This window comes from Opisthocomus hoazin, chromosome 3, assembly GCF_030867145.1.
Source record: "Opisthocomus hoazin isolate bOpiHoa1 chromosome 3, bOpiHoa1.hap1, whole genome shotgun sequence".
In the NCBI taxonomy this organism is placed as follows: domain Eukaryota; kingdom Metazoa; phylum Chordata; class Aves; order Opisthocomiformes; family Opisthocomidae; genus Opisthocomus; species Opisthocomus hoazin.
In genome coordinates, this window is record NC_134416.1 from 32,379,401 (window position 1) to 32,400,037 (window position 20,637).

The 20,637-nt window shown below is 37.5% G+C and overlaps 1 protein-coding gene across 3 annotated transcripts; it reads right to left on the minus strand.

The window, feature by feature from the left end:
* On the minus strand, nt 1–20,340 carry LRRCC1 (leucine rich repeat and coiled-coil centrosomal protein 1). Of its 3 annotated transcripts, none has more exons than XM_009945595.2 (19): nt 20,230–20,340; nt 19,922–20,127; nt 19,506–19,571; nt 18,557–18,724; nt 16,784–16,953; nt 16,474–16,683; nt 15,489–15,691; nt 14,521–14,707; nt 14,072–14,220; nt 12,706–12,910; nt 9,463–9,602; nt 7,940–8,141; nt 6,711–6,896; nt 5,336–5,510; nt 4,479–4,642; nt 3,399–3,607; nt 3,071–3,208; nt 1,144–1,279; nt 1–243 (listed from the first exon to the last, which is right to left on the minus strand). In XM_009945595.2, exons 1-19 carry the CDS (start codon nt 20,286–20,288, stop codon nt 121–123), a joined length of 3,096 nt encoding a protein of 1,031 aa, XP_009943897.2. In that variant the 5' UTR covers nt 20,289–20,340; the 3' UTR covers nt 1–120. The 3 variants fall into 3 exon arrangements, 2 of the variants coding, with proteins under 2 accessions (XP_009943897.2, XP_075272038.1); XM_075415923.1 differs by having other exon boundaries at nt 5,336–5,546; XR_012763411.1 differs by lacking the exon at nt 1–243 and adding an exon at nt 2,875–2,982 and having other exon boundaries at nt 1,206–1,279; nt 5,336–5,546.
* Between the last annotated feature and the right edge of the window lie 297 nt (nt 20,341–20,637).

The following is a 20,637-nucleotide window of genomic DNA, read 5'->3' on the forward strand; positions in this document are numbered from 1 at the left end:
GTTCATGAACCATGAAAATATATCACGAAGAATTTATTCTCTAGAAAACAAGGAAAAGTGCAGTGTAGTGTATGAATCTGTTTGTGTAATACATGGCTTTAGTGCATATATTAATAATATTCAAAGATCTTGTTGAATATCATTCAGTGCATGTGTAAGTCGCCTTATTTTATTTTCCATGGCTTTTTTGTTGTCTGCCATCTCCTGCAGAAGCTGCCGCATTTCTTCTTCAACACAGTAAACCTGAAAGAGCACACAGATTAAACAGAAGTTTTGCTTTTCTTTAACATACCTAAAACCATATAATCTTGCAATTTTTAACACTGATAAGCAATCCAAGAGTTATATGCTTATATTTAAATAAGCAATGCACGGCTTTTGACAGTGGATGCAGTAGCAGAATTTTGCTTTAGAAAAAGCATTAATTTGCTAGGAGACAGCGAATAATGTATCAAAACCAAAACACCTCCTATGCAGAGAAAGCACCAGCTGTCACACTAAGGAAGACTGCAGCGTATGACAGGAACAGTCACTGTTAACACTGGAATAGGTGAGTTAAATGGACTATCTGGCAGAATCATTATTCTTGCCTGTATAGATAAGGAAAAGTTTAGCTTTCGATTCGTAACAGCTACATAGCATGCAACTTTATAGAATCACAGAATGGTCGGGGTCGGGGTTGGAAGGGACCTCTGTGGGTCATCTAGTCCAACCCCCCTGCCAAAGCAGGGTCACCTACAGCAGGCTGCACAGGACCTTGTCCAGGTGGGTCTTGAATATCTCCAGAGAAGGAGACTCCACAACCTCCCTGGGCTCCGTCGTCCTCAGAGGGAAGAAGTTCTTCCTCATGTTCAGACGGAACTTCCTGTACTTCAGTTTGTGCCCGTTGCCCCTTGTCCTGTCGCTGGGCACCACTGAAGAGTTTGGCCCCATCCTCCTGAAACTTTACTTTGCCTGAGTACAGAACCTCATGATGGTACAGTTCTAGAGGTTTTCTTGCCGCGCAAAGACTGAGTGCTATACCAGGTCTGCCTCCATCCAGAGATTAGCCAGATAGATACAAACAGGTGACTTCAAGCACCACTGTTGTGGCAGCCATAGACTAAAAATGCAAACACAGTAAACATATAAGTGTAAAATTACTTTTTCATTTGCTGCTTCAATTTGCTTTTCCTTTTCATTTGCTAGCTGCAATAGTTCTTCCTGATGAGCTGCCAACATTGACTCAAGTTGTTTTCTAAAAGTGTCATCCATTTCATGAAGCTTTTCCACAGCAATCCTAAAAAATGATTAAAAAAATAAAAAAAAAAAAAATCACACTTCTGCAAACAACTGAAGTATTTTGCTTTGCCCAGTTCTGCCTTCAATAAGGTTTTAATAACATAGGCACAAAAACAATTACTTCAGTATCTAGCATCAGAAGATATTCTGTTTTCTCCAGTACATACGAAGATTCAGGCTTGCTACTGTCAACATGGTTAAGAACTCCACCTCTTTTCACACTCAACTTATTATGCTTTTGCTTCCTGAGAAGCTGATGACTGAACTATGTGATCCTGTAAACAGCCTGTAAGCCTGGGCCTCACAGAAACAGAGAAGTGTCCGCTTCACATTAGTGAAGCATTTCCTTCACTCCAAGCAAATTCTGCTTTTAGGGGATAATTCTGAAACGTGTAGCAACAGAAAGCAAGGCAAATTATTCCACTGTATAATTAATTTATATCAAAATTTTGAAACAAAAGGGAATTACTTGGGGCAAAATTTCAGTTTCACTACTGATCTTCCAACAATTCCAAAAACCTAATATTAGTGACTATTTGAGGTAGGTGGTTTTTGTTTGTTTGTTTTATTTGGCGCTTTTTTTTTAATCAGACTTCACCATCAAGGTATTTTCTTTCCTTTATTAAACAGATGACCTTCCTTAAAATAACAGCACAAGTGTAATTTAATCAAAGTGTTTAATTTAAAAATGTAAAGCAAAAAAACTTCGTCATACTACCTTATTCTTTCAGTAACAGCGTGGTTATCACTGCTAGAGCAATATGCAGTCTTGTTAACTAGCTAATCTTTTTTTAAGAATATTTGGGCAGAAGGAAGAAAAATAAGAGAAAGGGGCCAAAGAATAAAGTAAAAATCAAACTAGCAATCTGATCTCATCACAGGCAGCAGTCTACCATACTTCTCCATAATGCCAGAGGCATATGAAATAACTGAACATCATCTAAGGCCCTGACTGTTTTCTGGGTTATAGCTGTTTCTGTATCATCTCATATTTACTATTAACTGCTCAAATAAATTGACAGTACAAGAGGAATAATAAAAGAAATTAAAAACCTGTTGCTACTTGTATGGGAAGAGAATCATGGGTAATTTATAAACAGTCTGTTTGTCACAGACTGAAATATTTATGAGTATTGTTGAGACAAGTATCCAGGATCTGTCTTCAGTTTCCTACACAGAGCACAAGGTATTTTCACCATCCTGCCCAGATGTTAGTGAAGCACTGTGGCCTCTCTCGTAAGCCCAGATGCCAGCCACAGTTGCTTGGCTTGACCTGTGATTTGCAACCAGTTTGTCCCACGTATCCTGGTCAGGAGCTAGTCAGTTGACAGGCTCATGCTCGAAGAAACCCTGCTACAGCCTAGGAGACTGTGCCTCGCCTGCACAACCATCTTCACTGCAAGACTCCAGCCAGCACGTGTGACAACTGTGTCAGAGTCCCTACCAGGTGAGGGTGACGTGGAGTTTCCTCACAAAGGTAAACCAAAAGCGTTGTGGTGGAATGGGTGCACTAGGGAGGAATGAGTGTAGGGTCCAATTATTTTCAAAGAGAACGGGAACATAGCAAAGAAGTTTGTATGACAAAGGCTGTACCTGAGTGTTAGCTGCACCAAGTCAGTTGCTTGTATAGCAGGAACTGCACACAGAGTTTGCAGAGCCTGGGCTCACCAAGTACTTAAAAAGGTATTGCGCATTCTTTCACTATAAAATCAAACATTTTTGTATACTTATTAACAATGCAATGCTATACTAACCGAGCAGTCGCAAAACAAGTTATTAAGGTGTTCACCTCTGAGTTTGAAGACTTTTATTTCTCTCTTCAATCAGCTTCTTCTCTTTGATATCAAAGCTCTCCTTCATTTGTTTCACTTGCATCTCTAGCTTGCTTAATAGCTCTCCTTTACCTTGCCACTTCTTTTTCAGTGCACTGAAAATAAGATGCACATATTTACAATGAATGTAGATATCAGGAGGGTGGGAAAAAAGTTTTGCATGCTTCCTTTTTTCCACATTTCTGTGGGTTTTAAAAGCAAGTACTCTCTGAACATAGAATCACTTCAGAGCAGTGTTGCATATTATTATGATCCCAAAGAATTATTGCTACTTGTATGTATCACCTGTGTGCATTCTTAATGTCATCAAGTTCTAATTCTTTTTCTTCTAGCAGTTGCTTTAATTCCTCTTTTCTTCCATTTTGTCTTTCTAATTTTTCCATTAGCTCTTCAAATTCAGCAGTTTTTTCATCCAACTGTACTTGAAAAAGTTTCCGAGCTTCTAGATTTTCTTCCTGCTGTTTTCTGATTTGTTTATCTTTTTCTTGCAAGCCCTTTAGAAGATAAATATTTTAGAACACAAACTCCCTTCATTTTGACTTTGTTACCTTTTAAGAATATATGTTTAGTCTATGCTGGAATAAAGCAGAGACAGACATGTGAAAGTTTGCTCTCCTAAAGGTATTACATGAAAAATACTTAGTGAAGTGATAGTCAGTAGTCTTCATCTGAAAGAATTCAGAGTTAAAAAAAATCATGAAAACATAAATCTGAAATTGAAAGCAAGTTAAGAAACAAGTTATTTAGAACTGTAATACAACAGCTTATTCTACATACACAAATCACTCAGCTCACATTCTGTTATGTGGCTGTACAGTTTTATGAGTAATGCATCTAACCTTCACTGACAAAACATGCTATAGAACTTTGGTCTGATTAACCTAAAGTCTTAAGTCTCTAAATGAGATGACTTGAATTGATAGAACAAAACATAGTGGCTCTGCTGCTAAAGTACTGATTTACAAAAACAGAATGAAGAAAGATATTTAGATTATAAAATAAACCTGAAGTAAACGTTTCAATTTTTTTTTCCCCCATTTCTTTTAAACACACAAGAAGAATTATGCTGTCCTAGTTTTTCCTCTCAAAACCATTATCAAGAATAACTTGAAGCAAAGCAAAGAGAAGAAAGTCTTTACATAAACATGGTTCAATGAGAGATTCGAAGCGGCATCTCTGTACATCAAGTTAAGGCAAGGCCCTCTTCTGCTCTCTGTGAAATCAGTTGCCACTGAGAGCCTGACAGTGCTTTCTGAGTCTGTAAACGAGGAGTGCAGAGCCAGCTTTCATTACAGCCTTTACAACAACTTTCACTGCAAGTCTTAATTTTAGCTAAGCACACAAATTATCAGACACAGCACTTACTTCTTTTAATCTCCTAATTGTTTCTGTCTGATCATCCACTATTTTGTTTTTAATTCTTATAGTATCACTGTCCTGTTCCTTTTGTTTTTTTAACATCTCAACCTCATTGGTTAAAACTTCAACTTTTGCTTCCAGTTTTCCCCGATCTTGAGCAAGATGAGCTCCTAGATAAAACAGGATATTCACACTACAGCACTTATTTTACAGATGACTTCAATATGTATGATGCTGGGAGGGAGGGAGCCAAGGTAAGAACCACCTTAAAAACAGAACATGAGCATTTCGTCCACTGGAAACACTGCAGGACTTTAATCTCTAAACAGGTGACACTTAAGAGGAAATGTAGAACTGAAGGTCTGTATTTTATCCTTTGAAAAATTCTCTGATAAAAGCCAACCGTAATTCTTACAGACCCAGCCAATCTGAAAGAACCCACAAGGTGGTGCTGGGTCACACGAATCAGGGAAAAATGAAAAAAGCCCAAGTTTGTTTTTTTTCACTCAGTATTTAACACTCTTTTTTTTTTCACATTAGACTTAGCTGACAGACAATATGCATTACATAACACTATTTACAAATCCTTTTTTCCTAGTTTCATATTTAAGTTCTTTGTATAACATTATGGGGAAATAGATAAACTGTATTCGCAACTAACTCCCTCAGCTGCTGTTATAGTTCCTATAATGGCCTGTGTGCTACAGATCATCTGTTTTCACAGATCATCTTTACAACTGGGTAAGATCAACAAGGCATCCAGAGACCCTGTCATGATTACAACTGTATTGCAGTATTTATTTGAAAGCTATGACATTGAACACCACCATTTTTTCTGCAAAAGAAAAAAAAAATTATTTTACCCTGTTCTGCCAACTCCTGCCCCCATATTTTTCTTTCTATTTTTAATCCATCAATCACAGATTCCTGGGCTGTCAGCTGAGAAATAAGTTTTCCATTTTCCTTTTTCAGAAGTTCAATTTGAACAGCCTTCTGTTTGTCTTCCTCAATTACAGTTTCAAGTTCTGCAGTTCGACACTGCATGAATGAATATTGGAAAAAGATAGTAAGATCCTTTAAAACAAGCATTCAAAATTTCAAATCAATCATAAGCAGCTAAGAAAGTAATACTTATATTGAGTGAATTATGTTAACTAAGGAATATTCTGCCTGCATACAGGATTCTATCTGCATCTCTTCTCAGTAACGAAATGCAAATGTTTGCTTCAAATAGACATACTTCAATCCCATAAAACTGGAAAGCTAATTTCCAAATAACCACCTTAAATAATCAGTGCCATTATAAAACCTGTTTAGAATTATGAATGCACAAGTCAGAAAAACAGAAAGTCAAGACTTTAAAAAATCAAATCAAAAGGTAAGAGACAGAAGCTGGGAACTTCCACTTCCCATGATAAAAGATTTGTCTTCAGTTATGCAGGCTATTTTTTGTTTCACAGATGACAGCTGTTTAATATAGCTATTCTTTAATTTTGTTTTTAGCAGCATCACTGACTGGTTCTGTATAGCAACACAATGTTTGGACACCCCAACAGCAACATATAGGGAGGAGATTAGAAACAGCAGTGCAGGGCTTGTACTGCACAGAGGTTCTAAGGTAAAGATGGACTGGATCACACAACAGTTTCAAAGTTACGTTCCTAAAATTTTTAAGAATTATTTACAGACATAGTACTATGTTACCATATGGTGATCAGTAGTGTAAGATAAAGCAACAGTGCCCACAGTTTTTAACATCAAAATTAGACAATTAGTAGATAATGACTAATACTGCTAGTTTTATGCAGCTCTCAGAGATATTAAGCTGCTAATAACCACATTTGATTATTTGTTCAATTTCATTTTTACTTCATGTACAGTGACCACTGGAGAACTACATTCCATTACTTTGAATTTACAAAGGGTCAGGGCTATTAATGTTTTTAAATCTCAGTTTAGAGCGACCACTTGATTCTATGCAAACTGTTAGCGCTCACAATGCAAGGAGTGCACTTCTGAAGATGTGAATGAGCCTAGGTTTTGCTATATGGGGAGCAGTGTTTGTGAGAAACAGAAGTGCAAGATGCAAGAATAAAGGCTGATGCGGAGTACGAGGTTTTAGCACAACAGGAAACATGCGTCTTTCAGTCAATCTACCTTGTATGGAATTGTTACTTTTACAGATAAAATATTACCAAAAAAATAATATACGTAGTTGAAATGTTTTGAAAGAAGTACCTTCAGGTTTGCTGTAGCTTCTTCATTTGATTTGGTTAATTCTGCAATCTTTTCTTTCTGTTCTTTTACTATACTTGTCAGGTCTTGGATCAGACTCTTCATCTCTTTTTCCTTTTGTTCACACTCGAAGAGGGCTTGTTTATGTTCAACTAGATCAGCAGCAACATTTTCAAAACCCTCATTTACCTAAGATTTTACAAGATAAGACTTGAAAAATGCTAACATTTGGATGTTTGGGTGTATACATGTTTGCATGTATACATACACACAAATCATATTTGAATTTCAAATAAAGGAAGAAATAGAAGTTCATCAACAGTATGTGAAATTAGTCAATATCTGAAACTGTTTTTCTACCAGTTTGTTGGCGATACATCCACTCAAAAAAAACCCCACCAAAAAAACCAAAAAACCCACAATTCTGCTCAGCTACAAACTTGTAAAAAAAAAAAAAAAAAAAAAAAAAGGGAAAAAATATTCATGGTGCATGGGAAGCAGAGCAGAAAAAACATAGCTTGGGAAATGAAAACAATGCCTTCCTCATTGTTAAGATTAACATCTGGAAAGAAGAACTTAAGAATTATTTGTCTTTTTTCCTTGCAAGAGAAGGATTTGAAGGGTAAAAAAACCCCAGTCTTTTCTTTCCCATCTTCTGCCATGTATCCAACTGACTTAAAATGAAGAAAACCAAGTTTAAGCAAAGCTGAAGCATTTAAAATTTTACTTCACTTATTTCTATGGCTAGCATTCACATTATTTTATGTGTTATCTAAGGAATTTAGTAAGCAAGTTTTGAATTTGAATTTCAAGATGCATATCCAAAATTCAGTTTTGAAAACGTAAACAACAGGGAGCCTTATTATTAAATACACTAGTGTATATATAACTGTAAACGTATCAAAACACCACAAGAGTTTTTACAGTAGCTCGATATATTCTAAAATAAAGTCAACATCTTTTAAAAGAAATCAATACCACCAGGTAGAAGTTTTTCTAATTTCTTTTGGTAAACTTTTACTTGTGAACAAAAATGCTGGGTGTTTTGGGTGCTCCCTTGGCACTCAGTATCTGTGTTCTAATCATTGCTATTTCAAAACTTACTACCAGTATTGTACGATGAATCCTTGGAGCAAAGACCTTAGGGATCAGAAAAAACAAACCAAACCCCAAGACATTTAAGAAAACTACAACTCCACCTAGTTTGAGATGAAGTGCTCTCTTAGTCTTACCTCTTTAAACCTTTTTGCTTCAATAGTTAAAGCTAAACGAAATTCATCTTCTAACTCTTTGTACTTCTGGTTTAACATATTAATGTTCTCCTGAAATTCTTTAACACGTTGTTCATGCCTCAGCTCCTCTTTAGCCACTTCTTTTGACAAAGCATCTTGAAATTCAGGTCCATTTAAAGCAACTCGGGTTTCAAGTTCTTTCCTGAAGTTACCAAACATATACTTGAGACAAGAACTGTGGTATCTCAAAATGCTGCTTCAATTAAATTCCTTGCTATTTCAAGGATAATAAATTGCATCATGAACAGGATAAAGTCCTTAGTTTCACAGATTTCAGTCTTCTATGACATTGGCCCTGGGATGAGGAAAACTGTGTTGACTTCTGTTAAAACACCCAAAGAAATAACCTTACTTTTTAATTCAAACTTTTGTAGGAATCATTCAATTGGTCTTTTGCTGTTAGTTAGCATTTGTTTGCTTTGCTGTAACAAAGATATGGAAGAGACAATGGAATTGGGGAAAAGCACTGTACAGCCAGATATCCTCTTTTGCAGTCATTCTCTTCACCCTCACCCAACCACTGTTGCTTCTCACTTGGACCCAAAAGTTGAAAAGCAGCAGCAACAGGGACTTGGAAGGGTTCCAGGACAAGCCTCATTCCTGTCCTGAAGCGTCCCTACAGGAGAATGTTGAAGTAAAAATACCCTGTACTTTAGACTATTCTGTTCATCTGCTTTAAAGCACAAACAGAAAACATATCTGCTGCCCTTCACATTACATCTTTTGGAGACTTATGAAATAACAACTGGAAGTTCTTAAAACACAGCTGTCAGATTCTTGCCATCTAATCCTGTAGTTATCTTGGTATATGAATACATTTATCCTTGTAAAATCTAGCAAGTGTAGCCAGCTTATTTTATTAGCAACCTCCCTCACATACTAGTATACCATACACTACTTGTTTAATTTGTACACATATTTAATTGTATTAGCGAAATAGTATAGAACTTATGTTCACGTATTCTCAAAAAAAAAAAAAAAAAGGAAATTTTGAGAGGAAGCAGGAAAGCAGCCAGGCAAGCCACCCACCCACCCTAACGCAAGGTACTATAGAAGCTGACTTTTTTTCTGAACACTTCGTGTTATTGTAGTATATGCAGATCTTCAGACAACAATTTGAATGTGATTTTATTTTTATCTGATAATTTTCTTGGATTAAAGATCATGGAATTCAAAACAAAAAGTTCAGCCACATTATAAGACAAGAACCTATCAAATGTAAGGCTGGAAGAACAGTTGCCTACATGGACCTATGAGCCAGAAATCTACAAGATATGAAGATTGTCTTAAATGAGCAAGAAAATGGGTGGGAAGACATCTACATTTTTACAAAGCCCATCTCTTCCACTAAAAAAAACCCAAACAAAATCACACCCACACTTTTCAGAATGCTTTTAAACAAAACACGCTTGCAACACCAGCATCTCTATTAACTTGTGAAAAGAAAATAGAAGACCCCATACCTTTGCTCTTGCTCTCTTAATATAAGGAGTTCATGTAGTTGTTTTACCTTCTCCTTCTGTTGTCGAAAGGATATTCGAAGTAACTGTACTTCTCTTTCATTTGCTGATGCTTTAAGCTCTGCTTCTTGCACCTGTTTCATCTGTGTAGAATTCACAAAGAGAGGAACAAAATTTTCTTAAAACTGTAATCTATTCTTTATGTCTTATACTAGGATACAAAGGAACAGGTGCTTTTATTGAAGTTTTATACATGTCTGCCTGGGCCACTATGTTTACAGCATGCTCCACAACTGCCAGTATTTTTCACAAAATTTTACGGAATTTTATGATGTTACCTAGTTCGGGACAAAGGAAGAGCCTTTTTTTTTTTTTTTACTTCATAAATTTTGTTACACTTGCAGAATTGAAGACAACATGTTTAAGTCTTAGCTTAACTTACTACAACACAATTAAAAAAAAAGCAACTTTCATGAAGAACCAAGGACGTTTACTTAATTTATCAAGCACTTGAAAGTGCCCTGCAGAAGCGGAGCAAGTGTATTGGCAGAATGATTTTCTCGATTAAAAACACTCATATTGTAATACTTGTATTAGTTTCAAGCAAAACATTTTTAGATGTATTCAATATCACTTTTTCTTTCAACATTCCAGTTACAAAAATCTGTATCTTTGAGTGTTACAGTTTAAAGTTGCTGAACAAAGCTGCTTTCTAATGATTTTACAAAAAATGGAGAATCAGTATGAACACCAGGTGGCATACTTCACTTTTTCCATTTGGTGCAAGCTTTTATGAATAATTCCATTTTATAATCTTAAGCCTTTTACGTACAAAGCTGTATTTTCTGACTCAACAAGCAGGAAAAAAAAAGATATGAAAAAAGTTATAAAAAAGGTTTTAATTACTATGAAATGGTAATTCAGAATCATAACATTTCTGAAGGCTGCAAGTTAGAATATGCAACAGAAACGGCAGAAGTGACATTAATGGAGATATTCTTACTCCTAATCACTACTTGTGGCATTCATCTCAAGCCTTTTGTGCTCAAGCAGTGAGCAGTAACAACTTAACTATCTTGTCAACCTGTCCTCCTAAGCAAAGGGTCTCTTCATTCTGTACTTACACAATTCTAATCTCTTTGCTTTTCAGAGTATCAAATCTGTGAATGATTAATGGATTACTCAAGATTACTCTAAGTGTCAGTTATCTAATAGCAGAGCTAGAATGCAGAGACAGCCCAGTTTACTTTCCAACTTTCACAAGACGACAAACAAAAAAACCCAAACACCCACAAATCAAAAAAAAAAACCCCAAATCTGTTTTCTTTCAGGATTTCACCACAACTGTCCCCTCAACTTGATTTTTGAACTATCAACCAAAATTAAAAATAATAAATTAAGAAACAGCTGTATGGAATGTCCTGCACTAACAAGTAAAACATTGTTTCCAGTGTTTATCATCTCCTGCAATGTCACTTAAGACACCTAAGTGCTGCTGCATGCTACGAGTGTTAGCCTGAGGATGCCAGAAGTACCTAAAGTTCATACAGTAACTTCAGTTGTACGAAAACTGTTGTAAGGCTTGACTATTAAAGCTAAGTTCTCATGTTCTACATGTTAAGCCTCTTCATGAGTAACATTCAGATGCACCCCACTGTGTTCCTGTTATTTTGTGGATGAAGTGAAGCAATTCTCTCCTAAATTGAAGCACTTAATTTCAAATGAGAACACATGCAAATTTAAAGACTGCCAGAAAACAGGGTACACATTTAGATGCATAGTGACTTATTTATCTTGAATCCCTTAAAGAAGGAATCTAGTAACGCTGACCGAAATCCTTAAACAGTGACTTCCTAGAGTAACCATAATTTACCACTGAAGCTGACAATGTGTACTATAAGAAAACTCTATAAAATATTCAAGAATTTTTTAGAGTTGATAAAATAGGCCAAAGGTATATTAAATCTGAACTTTCAAAAATAGAATTTAGTTTCTAGAGCATCACAATTATTCTCTGAAACATAATTATTACACAGTATTTGCTACAGGATCTTAAAGAGAGGAACAAAGTTCTTCCCTTAATAAAGTTTTTCAGTCAATAAAAATGATGCTACAACTATCAAAAGAGATGACTTATTTCTACAAACTCATTAAAGGAAAAATAAAAACCTCACACACCAATAAGGTATCTCCTTTCTCATAGGAAACCCCCCAAAACCCAACCACTTTCCTCTTCTCTAAATCACTAAATTTAATACTTTTCAAAGTGGCAAGCAGATATCTGATCTAAACTGAGGGTCACTTCTAGACCTGTATTAGCTCCAGGGTATTTACAGGTAAGGAAGAAAAAGGAAGAGCCACTCAGGGGCCTAAACAGGGGCCTGAAGTGGAGGGTGGCTAATCCATAACTTGAATGACACTTGCAGTTTGGCTGTCAGCAAGCTCCCCGATTCTGTTTCCTTTCAGGGTATCTGAGCGACAACACATCCTAGAGCACCATAATAGCAGTTCAGAGTCTTTTCAGGAGGGATTTTAGGATTCAGTCTCTAAGTGGATGTGTTCAGTGCCACAGGAATATAATCAAACAAGAGGAACAGATACTGGAGGATGCAGCATTTGGCCGCTGAAAATTGACCAATTAATTATTCAGTTAGAAACAGTGGCAGTATCTGGTCCAGCATCATGATTTTATGTATTTATATACTGAACAAAGTGCCTCTGACAACAAAAGCATCATTATCTTCTCCAGCTGTAAAAAAAAACAACCCAAAAATACCAAGCAAACAAACAAAAAGCCCCCAAACAACCAGAATCTTTAAAATAAATTTTCAACTATTACTGTTTTGTTCTGGCCGTGGTTGAAAGCATCCAATTTTTTAGATCAGCAAAACAAACACCACCACCAGATTTCCATCATGCCAGTAAGATCTTTGTTGATTTCAGCAACATTTAAAAAACACTCATCTTCGTTACTGTATGTTTTCAGAAAATATCAACTCTGCATTAAGTACAAAGGACTTGTTCTTCTTTATCTTAAGACCATATCACATGACATACTTCTATTTGTGAAAGATATTGACTATTAAAATGGATACTTGTTATTAACTACTGCTATGTAGGAAAAAAGCCCCAGCTTTTACTGTGGAAAACTCCCTTCCAGGTTGTAAAATCTAGTGTTTCTTGGTATCTAGGATTGTAGTAGCCATCTTGCTGCCATTGTATTATTTACTCATGAAAAACAGATACCTCTATTGTTCGTTGCTGCAATCTCTGTGTCTCCATCTTGGATAATGTTTCTTCTAAAGCCTGCATGGCCTTCTGATGTTCCGCTTCTTTATTTCTTGCCTGATTTAACTCATTTGTAAGTCTTTCAGTTTCACCTTTCAGCTGTTCAACATCTGCTTGCAGTCTTACCTTAACATCTCTCTCTTTCAATATCAATTCCTTTAACCTGACAATAAATGCAATAAAGTCGTTACAAACATTTTAGTATTTACTTTGATGTCAAATACACTGCCAAAAAGATATTAGTTAAGTGCTGTAGCACCGTATCATGTTCTTTGCTGAGTTTTACTATTCACAGCACTGTCATGTAAAACTGTTTAGAAATATGCAAAATATTACTGAACATATGGCATTACTATAAGACCTTCATTTTAAAACAAGCTAATCTGCAGATAACCTCATAGATAGGTCTTTAAGGAAATGACATTCCAGTATCATTTTGCTTTATACAGAAGTCGAACATACAGTATCAATTTGTAATCTAATAATTTTCTTCAGAAATATTTGAAATATCCTTAAATATTCTAATAATTTTTGATATAAGATCTATCTCACAAGAAAAGGAATATAATAAGCCTCTTATCCAAGGTGGCAACAAATAAAGGTGGGAAATGAACCTAAAACAAAAGAAAAAAAAAAGGAAATAATCACAGTCAGTCATGGGTGGTAACTCAGGAAGCACTTGGCTTGTTTCTTCCTTACAAGAAAGAAAATGCGTATTTGAAAAATACAATGCCATTGAGAAAAAGACAAATAGAGCAGACACCTCCAATCATAGCTGACAACAAACAATGCTTTGTTAGAAGGGTGAACTTTTGAGGAAAAAAAAAAGGGCGGGGGGGGATGCTGATCGGAACTTAGAAGGATGATGACAGCAGTCTATAGGAAGATAGGCTAGGCCTGACCTGCACCGCTATTGGACAGCGCTGGCCTGCCAGAAACTTCTTTGTTCACGTGCATTGCGCAGGAAAAAACAGAACACTGTATGTATAGGTGGAAAGGGAGACTGGGAATTGGAAGCTGAAAGTATGATATGAGACAGCTCCTAGGGCCTGAGTGGAAAGTACAATTATGATACAGACTGCTTGGAAAGTAATGGCTAGAAATGGAGATAAGTGACATACTGATACTGTTCTGAGACAAGAACAGGAGGAAAGCTGCAGAAAGGAATTTCATTAGGTAATACTGAGAGAAATTCTGGCGCTACTTCTTGATGCATTACTTTCAAAGTACATTGTTTAAAGCTCTTCTCGTTTCTGAAGCCTTCAATTGAATTGTGTTGAATTATAAAAAACAAAACTCTTCTACCACAGCACTGTTTCCCTACCTGTCTGTAGTGTATACAGCCATACTCTGAATATTCTTTTCTTCTTTTGCATGTTTCTGTAGCTCTCTGACATGCTCCATTAATTTCTTCTCTGCTTGCTCTGCTTTCCACCGCCTTTCTTTCTCCTGATCCAGTTCCTGAATCAACGCCTTAGCAAGAACGTGGTAAGCATCAACTTACTAGAGAACATTCAAATGTAGCCAAAAATGACAAACAACATTCATAACTGCAGAACAAGATTTTTTTTTTTCCTCTTTCCTGTCATCCATGAATTCCAGAAAGTGCAACCAGGCCCAAAACCCCCATAAAAGTGAAATTAAAAGAAATCTCTTCCTAGCTACATGCAATTATTTTTTGTCACCTCCAATTTTAAAGTTTCACCAGGAGACATACGCTTGGCTTCAGGTGAAGACATATTCATATTTAACTTGAAATGATGCAAAACATACTCGGTATGTTGATTCTTCTGTGGCATTTGAATTAATTTCTTCCACTTTTTCTATATTGCTTTGTCTTCCAGTTAATATTTCAGCTTTTCTTCCCACTACTTCCAAGTCTTGAGTATCCGATGATGCACTGAGATGAGAGTCTCTCTGACTGGAGTGTGGACACTTTGAGGAACTCTTCTTCTCTTCCCTGTAATAGCAGGACATCAAGGAATATTTAAGAATATGCAGAGTTTAAACAGTAACAGGGCATTCAGACACTTTTACAGGACAAAATTTTACAGTTCTGTGTAGAAGCTGAATTCTACAGTGTTCAAAACCACGTAGAAAATAATTTGAAAGCAGATCATAAAATAAACAGCTAAATTCAAATCTTCAGCCATAAAAAATATGTAGTATTAGTAGCTGCTATCTGAAAAACATCTTATGATCACATAGATAGGAAACAATTTTAGAGAAACAGAGTAGCTGTAGAGCTGCAGTGGCTGACAAAACTAATACACTCCAATTTTTGTCATCTTCTATTCATCACTTCTGATATTTACTATATAAAACAGACAAATTACTATGGCATCCTCATTTTTATCACAAAATATGGCCAGTTATATTCTTGACCATTGTTCCAACACCACAGATCTTTTCTTATTTTTTAATGACTCGCTGCTTCTGTCTGCGGAGACTTCTTCTGTCACCACAATTTAAAATAAAGATGAAAATATAAGCTGTTAGAATTCTGAAAGTGTTTGTTTTAGAATCTTCAGTTCAATTTCTTTTTCACCTAAAGACAGAAAATGCTCATATAGGGAAATGGCTCAGTGAAGCCTCAGTAGCTAATAATTTTTAGAGCATTATTAACAGAGCTAGTTTACCCAGCCTACCACTTTCAGCAAAATGTTTCAAGTCACACTATGTCCACTCTGACAATATTCAGCTTAATCCATTTTGGCTTTATATGGCACACATTGGGATACCTGTCAGTTATTTTGTTCTTAAGATGATTCGTGTGACACCTAGTAGATAAGGTCGTTCTACGGTAAGTAGGGATCTTGCTTCTTTTCACGACCTTTCTGTTGGTCTCTTTCCCACTCTCATTTTCGCTCTCAGAAGTTGGATCTGTGTCTCTCTTAGCTTTGAGAACATTTGGAGGAGCTTCTCTTCTTGAGGTATCAGATACCTAAGAACAGATGAAAGTTTTATCTATACATCTTACAATTTCTAATTGCCTGATTTCTAACACTTATTCAAGTGCTCTTTTAAAAAAAAATCACACAAAATAATTTTGATGGAAAAGTAAATAATTGCTTCGAAACAATCCCTTCCCTCCTTGCTAAAACATTCTGTTGTTTTAAAGATAAAATAAACCAAATAGAACAGCATGCTTGAGAACATGTAGTTGTATCTTTTTGAAATACCTGAAGTTTGATAAAATCCTTAGGCATAGAAAGCTTAGTGCGAAATATAAAACAAATACAGCACTTAAAAAAAAGCCTTGCAAACATGCGAAGTACACCACAAACTCTTACAAAAACATACCTGACAAACATATCAGACCAACTTGACCTATTAGCAAAAGTAATTTTCATCAACTCTATAATCCAGATATTTTGCTGCATTTCATATTTTACTCTGGTTCAGTTACTATATTGATGGCTTCAGGTAAAAAAACAGAAAACAATTTTCTAATATAATATGATCAGATAGTTCTCCTATTCCCCCACACTATGGTTTTCACTCAGCATGAAAGTTTTCATGATTCAAAGTACAATCTTCAGTTTTAAAGACTTGTTTTTATTTTACTCCCAGTTTCCGAAAATTATTAAGGACACAACAGCATGAAGTCAGCACATGCATACCAGTAGAAATGCTCCAGTCTGCCTCAGCAAATTTTTGCATTATCAAAAGGTACACCTCATTTTACAAACAAAGCTTTCAGTGCAATTACAGAAATAAATTCACCTTTTGCAGTATCTGTGAAACTTGATCTTCTATTTTTTTAATCCTCATCTCACTGTATATTTTATCAAGTTCGGCCTTTTCCGGTTCTGAAGAAGAGAGAAGCTCTGTAGAAGAGCTGATGGCACTTTCCACTGGTATTCTTGTACGTTGACGAAAATGAGCTAACGCCTGGTCAATATGCGGCGTCACCACCGGTAAGGTAACACAGTTCTATCAAAAGGAAAGACAACCCTTGTAACATTAATGAGTTGCATGCAATATAAAAATAAAATATGTCAATTTTAAAATCAGTACACACAAACTACGGCACCTGATCTGTGGATGAGGGGCACCCAGATGAAACCAAACAGCCCAAAATGTCTTCTAAACACTGCAAGTCTGAACAGTTTTCTTCTGCCGGGTCCACTGGTTCACCAGAAACATTTCTTCCATCTAGAACCGTTAGCTGGGGCAACATCTGAAGAACAGTTTGTCTATAACCTTGAGGAAAGGACATTTAAATTTAAATAAATCTCCAAAGGAGATGTCTAGCGTATTTTAGGTACCCTGAGATCTTAAATTATTCATTGCGTTTTTAATAGAAAAGTGTAGTTAGTTATCTGCAAGTGTCTCACCTTTCCCTAGCCACAAGGCTTTCAACGGATAACATTAAAAAACTAACTAGGAAGCTGCCTGTCTCCTCCTGGTCTACACAGGGATTTCCCCCCCACCATCAGCACGCTGCAGTTGCACAGATAACCTTATATTATCAGCCTACTACACCAAAACAGTTGTATCAAGTGCAAGGATAGACAAACGTGATGGAGAGGCATGCTCTGAAAGGGCTTAGACAACTTCATCCTTTTGCAATGAATGAAACAAGGCATTATGAAACTGAGGCACTGAAGTTACATTTCTTTAAATAAATAGAATTTGGGCTTCTGAACATTGCAGTTTCAAAAGTAAGTGCCACCAAAGAGGCAGATATGAAGATGTATGTAAACACTTACAGAAGAAAATTAGCAGAATTTTCTAAGTTATCCAGATAAGTGTAATAGTCTTGTTACCACTTCCATGGTGCCTGAATGCATGGGTAAAACTTTTTCATGGGTGCTTTTGAAAACATTACCTAAGACCTTATTTGGCTTCTCTCGATTATCACTGAGGTTTCTTTCTAAGAACTGTACACTTATTATTACCTGTATCAGTCACATGCTCGTGATATGGTTGTTATGTTGTAACTCCTATTGTTCTACCCTTTGTAACGAAAGTATCTTTGAGCTGTCCCCAAAGGATGAATCCTCCACTTCTACCCCCCTGCAGGAGATTTCCCCCTCTCTTACATACAAACAAACAAAAACCCCCGAACAAATATAAAAAGAAAACAAACAAAGCCTGCACCAACACAGGATGGTACAATTTAACTGGTTTGAACACAGGGTGTAACATTTAAACGGCGTGAAAGACCTACCCCCACACCAGAAGCTCTAGGCAATGCAAGTGCAAGTGGTGTATCCACACACATTCCTTCACCTTGTCTCCATGCTGCCTAGCGAAACCCCTGCCTATTATTCTGATGAATGTGCTAAGTACTGAAGAGCATCTTACAGCCTGTCACTGCTTAGTGAAGCTGTGGAAAAGGAGGAAAGACTAACAGTAGGTCTCAATCATCCAAAGACCATCTAGTTCCCATGCCTGCCCTCTTTCTATACAGCTAAATATCTCTATGTACATTCTTCAAATTCTCCACCCGCCCACCTTATCATATTAATACTCCTATCCTCCTTTTTCTGCAATACTTTCTCTTCTCATCACTCTTTGTCTACTTCCTGCCTTAACCTAAAATAGTATGTGAGAAGTTGAGCCTTATCAAAGCATACGACAAGTTACAGTTTTGAGAATAAGCCCGTGGCGGGGGGGGTGGAGGGGGTGGGGGGGTGGGAGGAGGAGATTTATGGAAAACAAATTAATTCTGACAGAATTTAGATTTCTGCTGGCTGGCCACTTTATGAATGAATTAGCAAGCTTCAGAACCTGGCTCAAAGCTTAAGGGAAATCACTGACCTAACGAGCACAAAGTGCCTACTTAACAAGAGATCCATACCTGCTATGTGACAGACTGGATTGGCTTTTCCATTTTTTTCCAGTGTCAGATTCGTCAAAGAGCACAGCCCTTTCATGCACTGAAGTAAGTGATTAATATTGTTTACACAGTTGCTGTGAAGATCAATATGGATAATCTTATAACTGGTTCCATGAAGGCACTGAAATCCTGAAAAATTGAGAAAAAACACAGAATAATGATTTCTGCTATGATCCTAGACTACAGGGTTTAGAACAAATGGCACCTTGTTGAAAAATACTCAGTAAATAATACATCATAACTGGAAATGATGTAAGGACTTTTGCTCCATATGCTTGTTTACATATATTAATTAGCTATCGTACACTACCACGCAGTATAACGCTTCAGCTAGTTATGAGAGCTAACTTTAAAGAAACAGATTAGTTTCTAACTGTTAAGAAGCATGTACAAATAAATATTTTGCTTGAAGTTCCTTTTTATACCACAGTTCATTAACAAAATTGTTACCAATGTACTTCAAAATTTTCTATTACAAACTCCCTTGATTCTGTAGCTTCAAATCTTAGTTAAAGCAGCAACTGACCATTTCAATAAACAGATTTAGACAAGAACTTCCATATCGTATCCAAAGTTGCAATTTTGTCCTTTAAAAAGAAAAGATATGAATCATTTAGAAACATCTTCCAAGACTGTTGCATTTTTCACTTTGGAAATAGTTTTAAATGTTTACTGTACTACTTTGTGAGCAAGCTCGGCCTTGCCAAATACAGGAGAATAAATTCCACTTCAGAACAACCCTTGATGCTAGAAACTTGAAAGCTGAGCACAGCAGCTATTGCCACCTTTAGTAGCATTATTCAGTCAACTGGCTGAACTTCTGGAAAATCCTAAAAATACACTTGGCCACGTTTCTCAAAATTACAGTGAGGCAAATGCTTTCTATTGCACTGCAAATGCAGTCACTTACCAGAGAGATCGTGTATGCGATTATACGACAAATTCAGTACAGTTAAATTAAAGAGTTTTTCCAGTCCTAAACAAAGTGAGGGAAAAAAAAAAGAGTGAGACTTTCAGAAGAATGCTCTGCTCTGATCAAATCAAAGCTTGCAAAGTAAGGCTTTAAAAATCATAACTACAAATTACAACAGTAAGCTATAATCACAATAGAGAAGTCAGTTTTTCCTTCTAAATTAGGTCATTTTGCTACGATAAAGCTTACACCAGTTACATACTCTTTTTAAGATTTACATAATAACATGGTTAGTAGCTCACGCTAACTTCGTATAACCTTAATTTTATGCATATTTTCCAGAAGCACGCTTTAACACAACTCTTAGAAAAGCTTCGTGAGCTGTTAAAAGGACAGAAATAAACACGGCAGACCCTCCACTTTCGTCAGCAGGTTACAGGACAAGCTGAGGGTGCGCAGGCGAGCCAAAGAACTCAGCCCCTCGATCCGGCGGATGCGGTTCGACGACAGATCCAAGTGCTGCAGGTGCCGGAGGTGGCCGAGCCCTTCGATCCTGGCGATGAGGTTGCAGTGCACGTTGAGCGTGTGCAGGTCCGAGCTCAGGGGGACGTCCAGCAAGCTGCAAAGGAAAGGCACTCGCCATCAGCCGGGCCGCTTCCCTCCCGGCGCCCCGCCACGGCCTCCCCCCACCCTAAGGGCCTCCCCCCGGAACGCTCCTCACCTCGTAACGCCCTTATCCATGAGGCTGAGCTCGCCGGGGACGCCGCGGTCCCCCGCCATCCCGCCGAGGTCACCCGGGAGAACCGCAGCCACCCTTCAAACTTCCCTCCCTTCTCGACGGCGACGCTCCCTGCTTTACGGCTGTGACGCGAACGCCTCACGACAGCTCCGCCACAAAGCACCGCCCCTCCGATTCCCCGCTTCCCCAGACTGGACACCTGGGAGCATGCGCAGTGCGGCAGGCGAGGCCGTTGCCTGCCCGTCGCGGGGCAGCCCTGCGGGCGGGCCCGGTGACGCTACCGCGCCGCCCGAGGGGGCGGGTCCTCCTGGCCGCCGGGGGGCGCCCAGCAAGGGGGCGGGGGCTGCGAGCGGGGCTGACGCGCGCTGTTGTCCGGCGACGTCGGGGCCC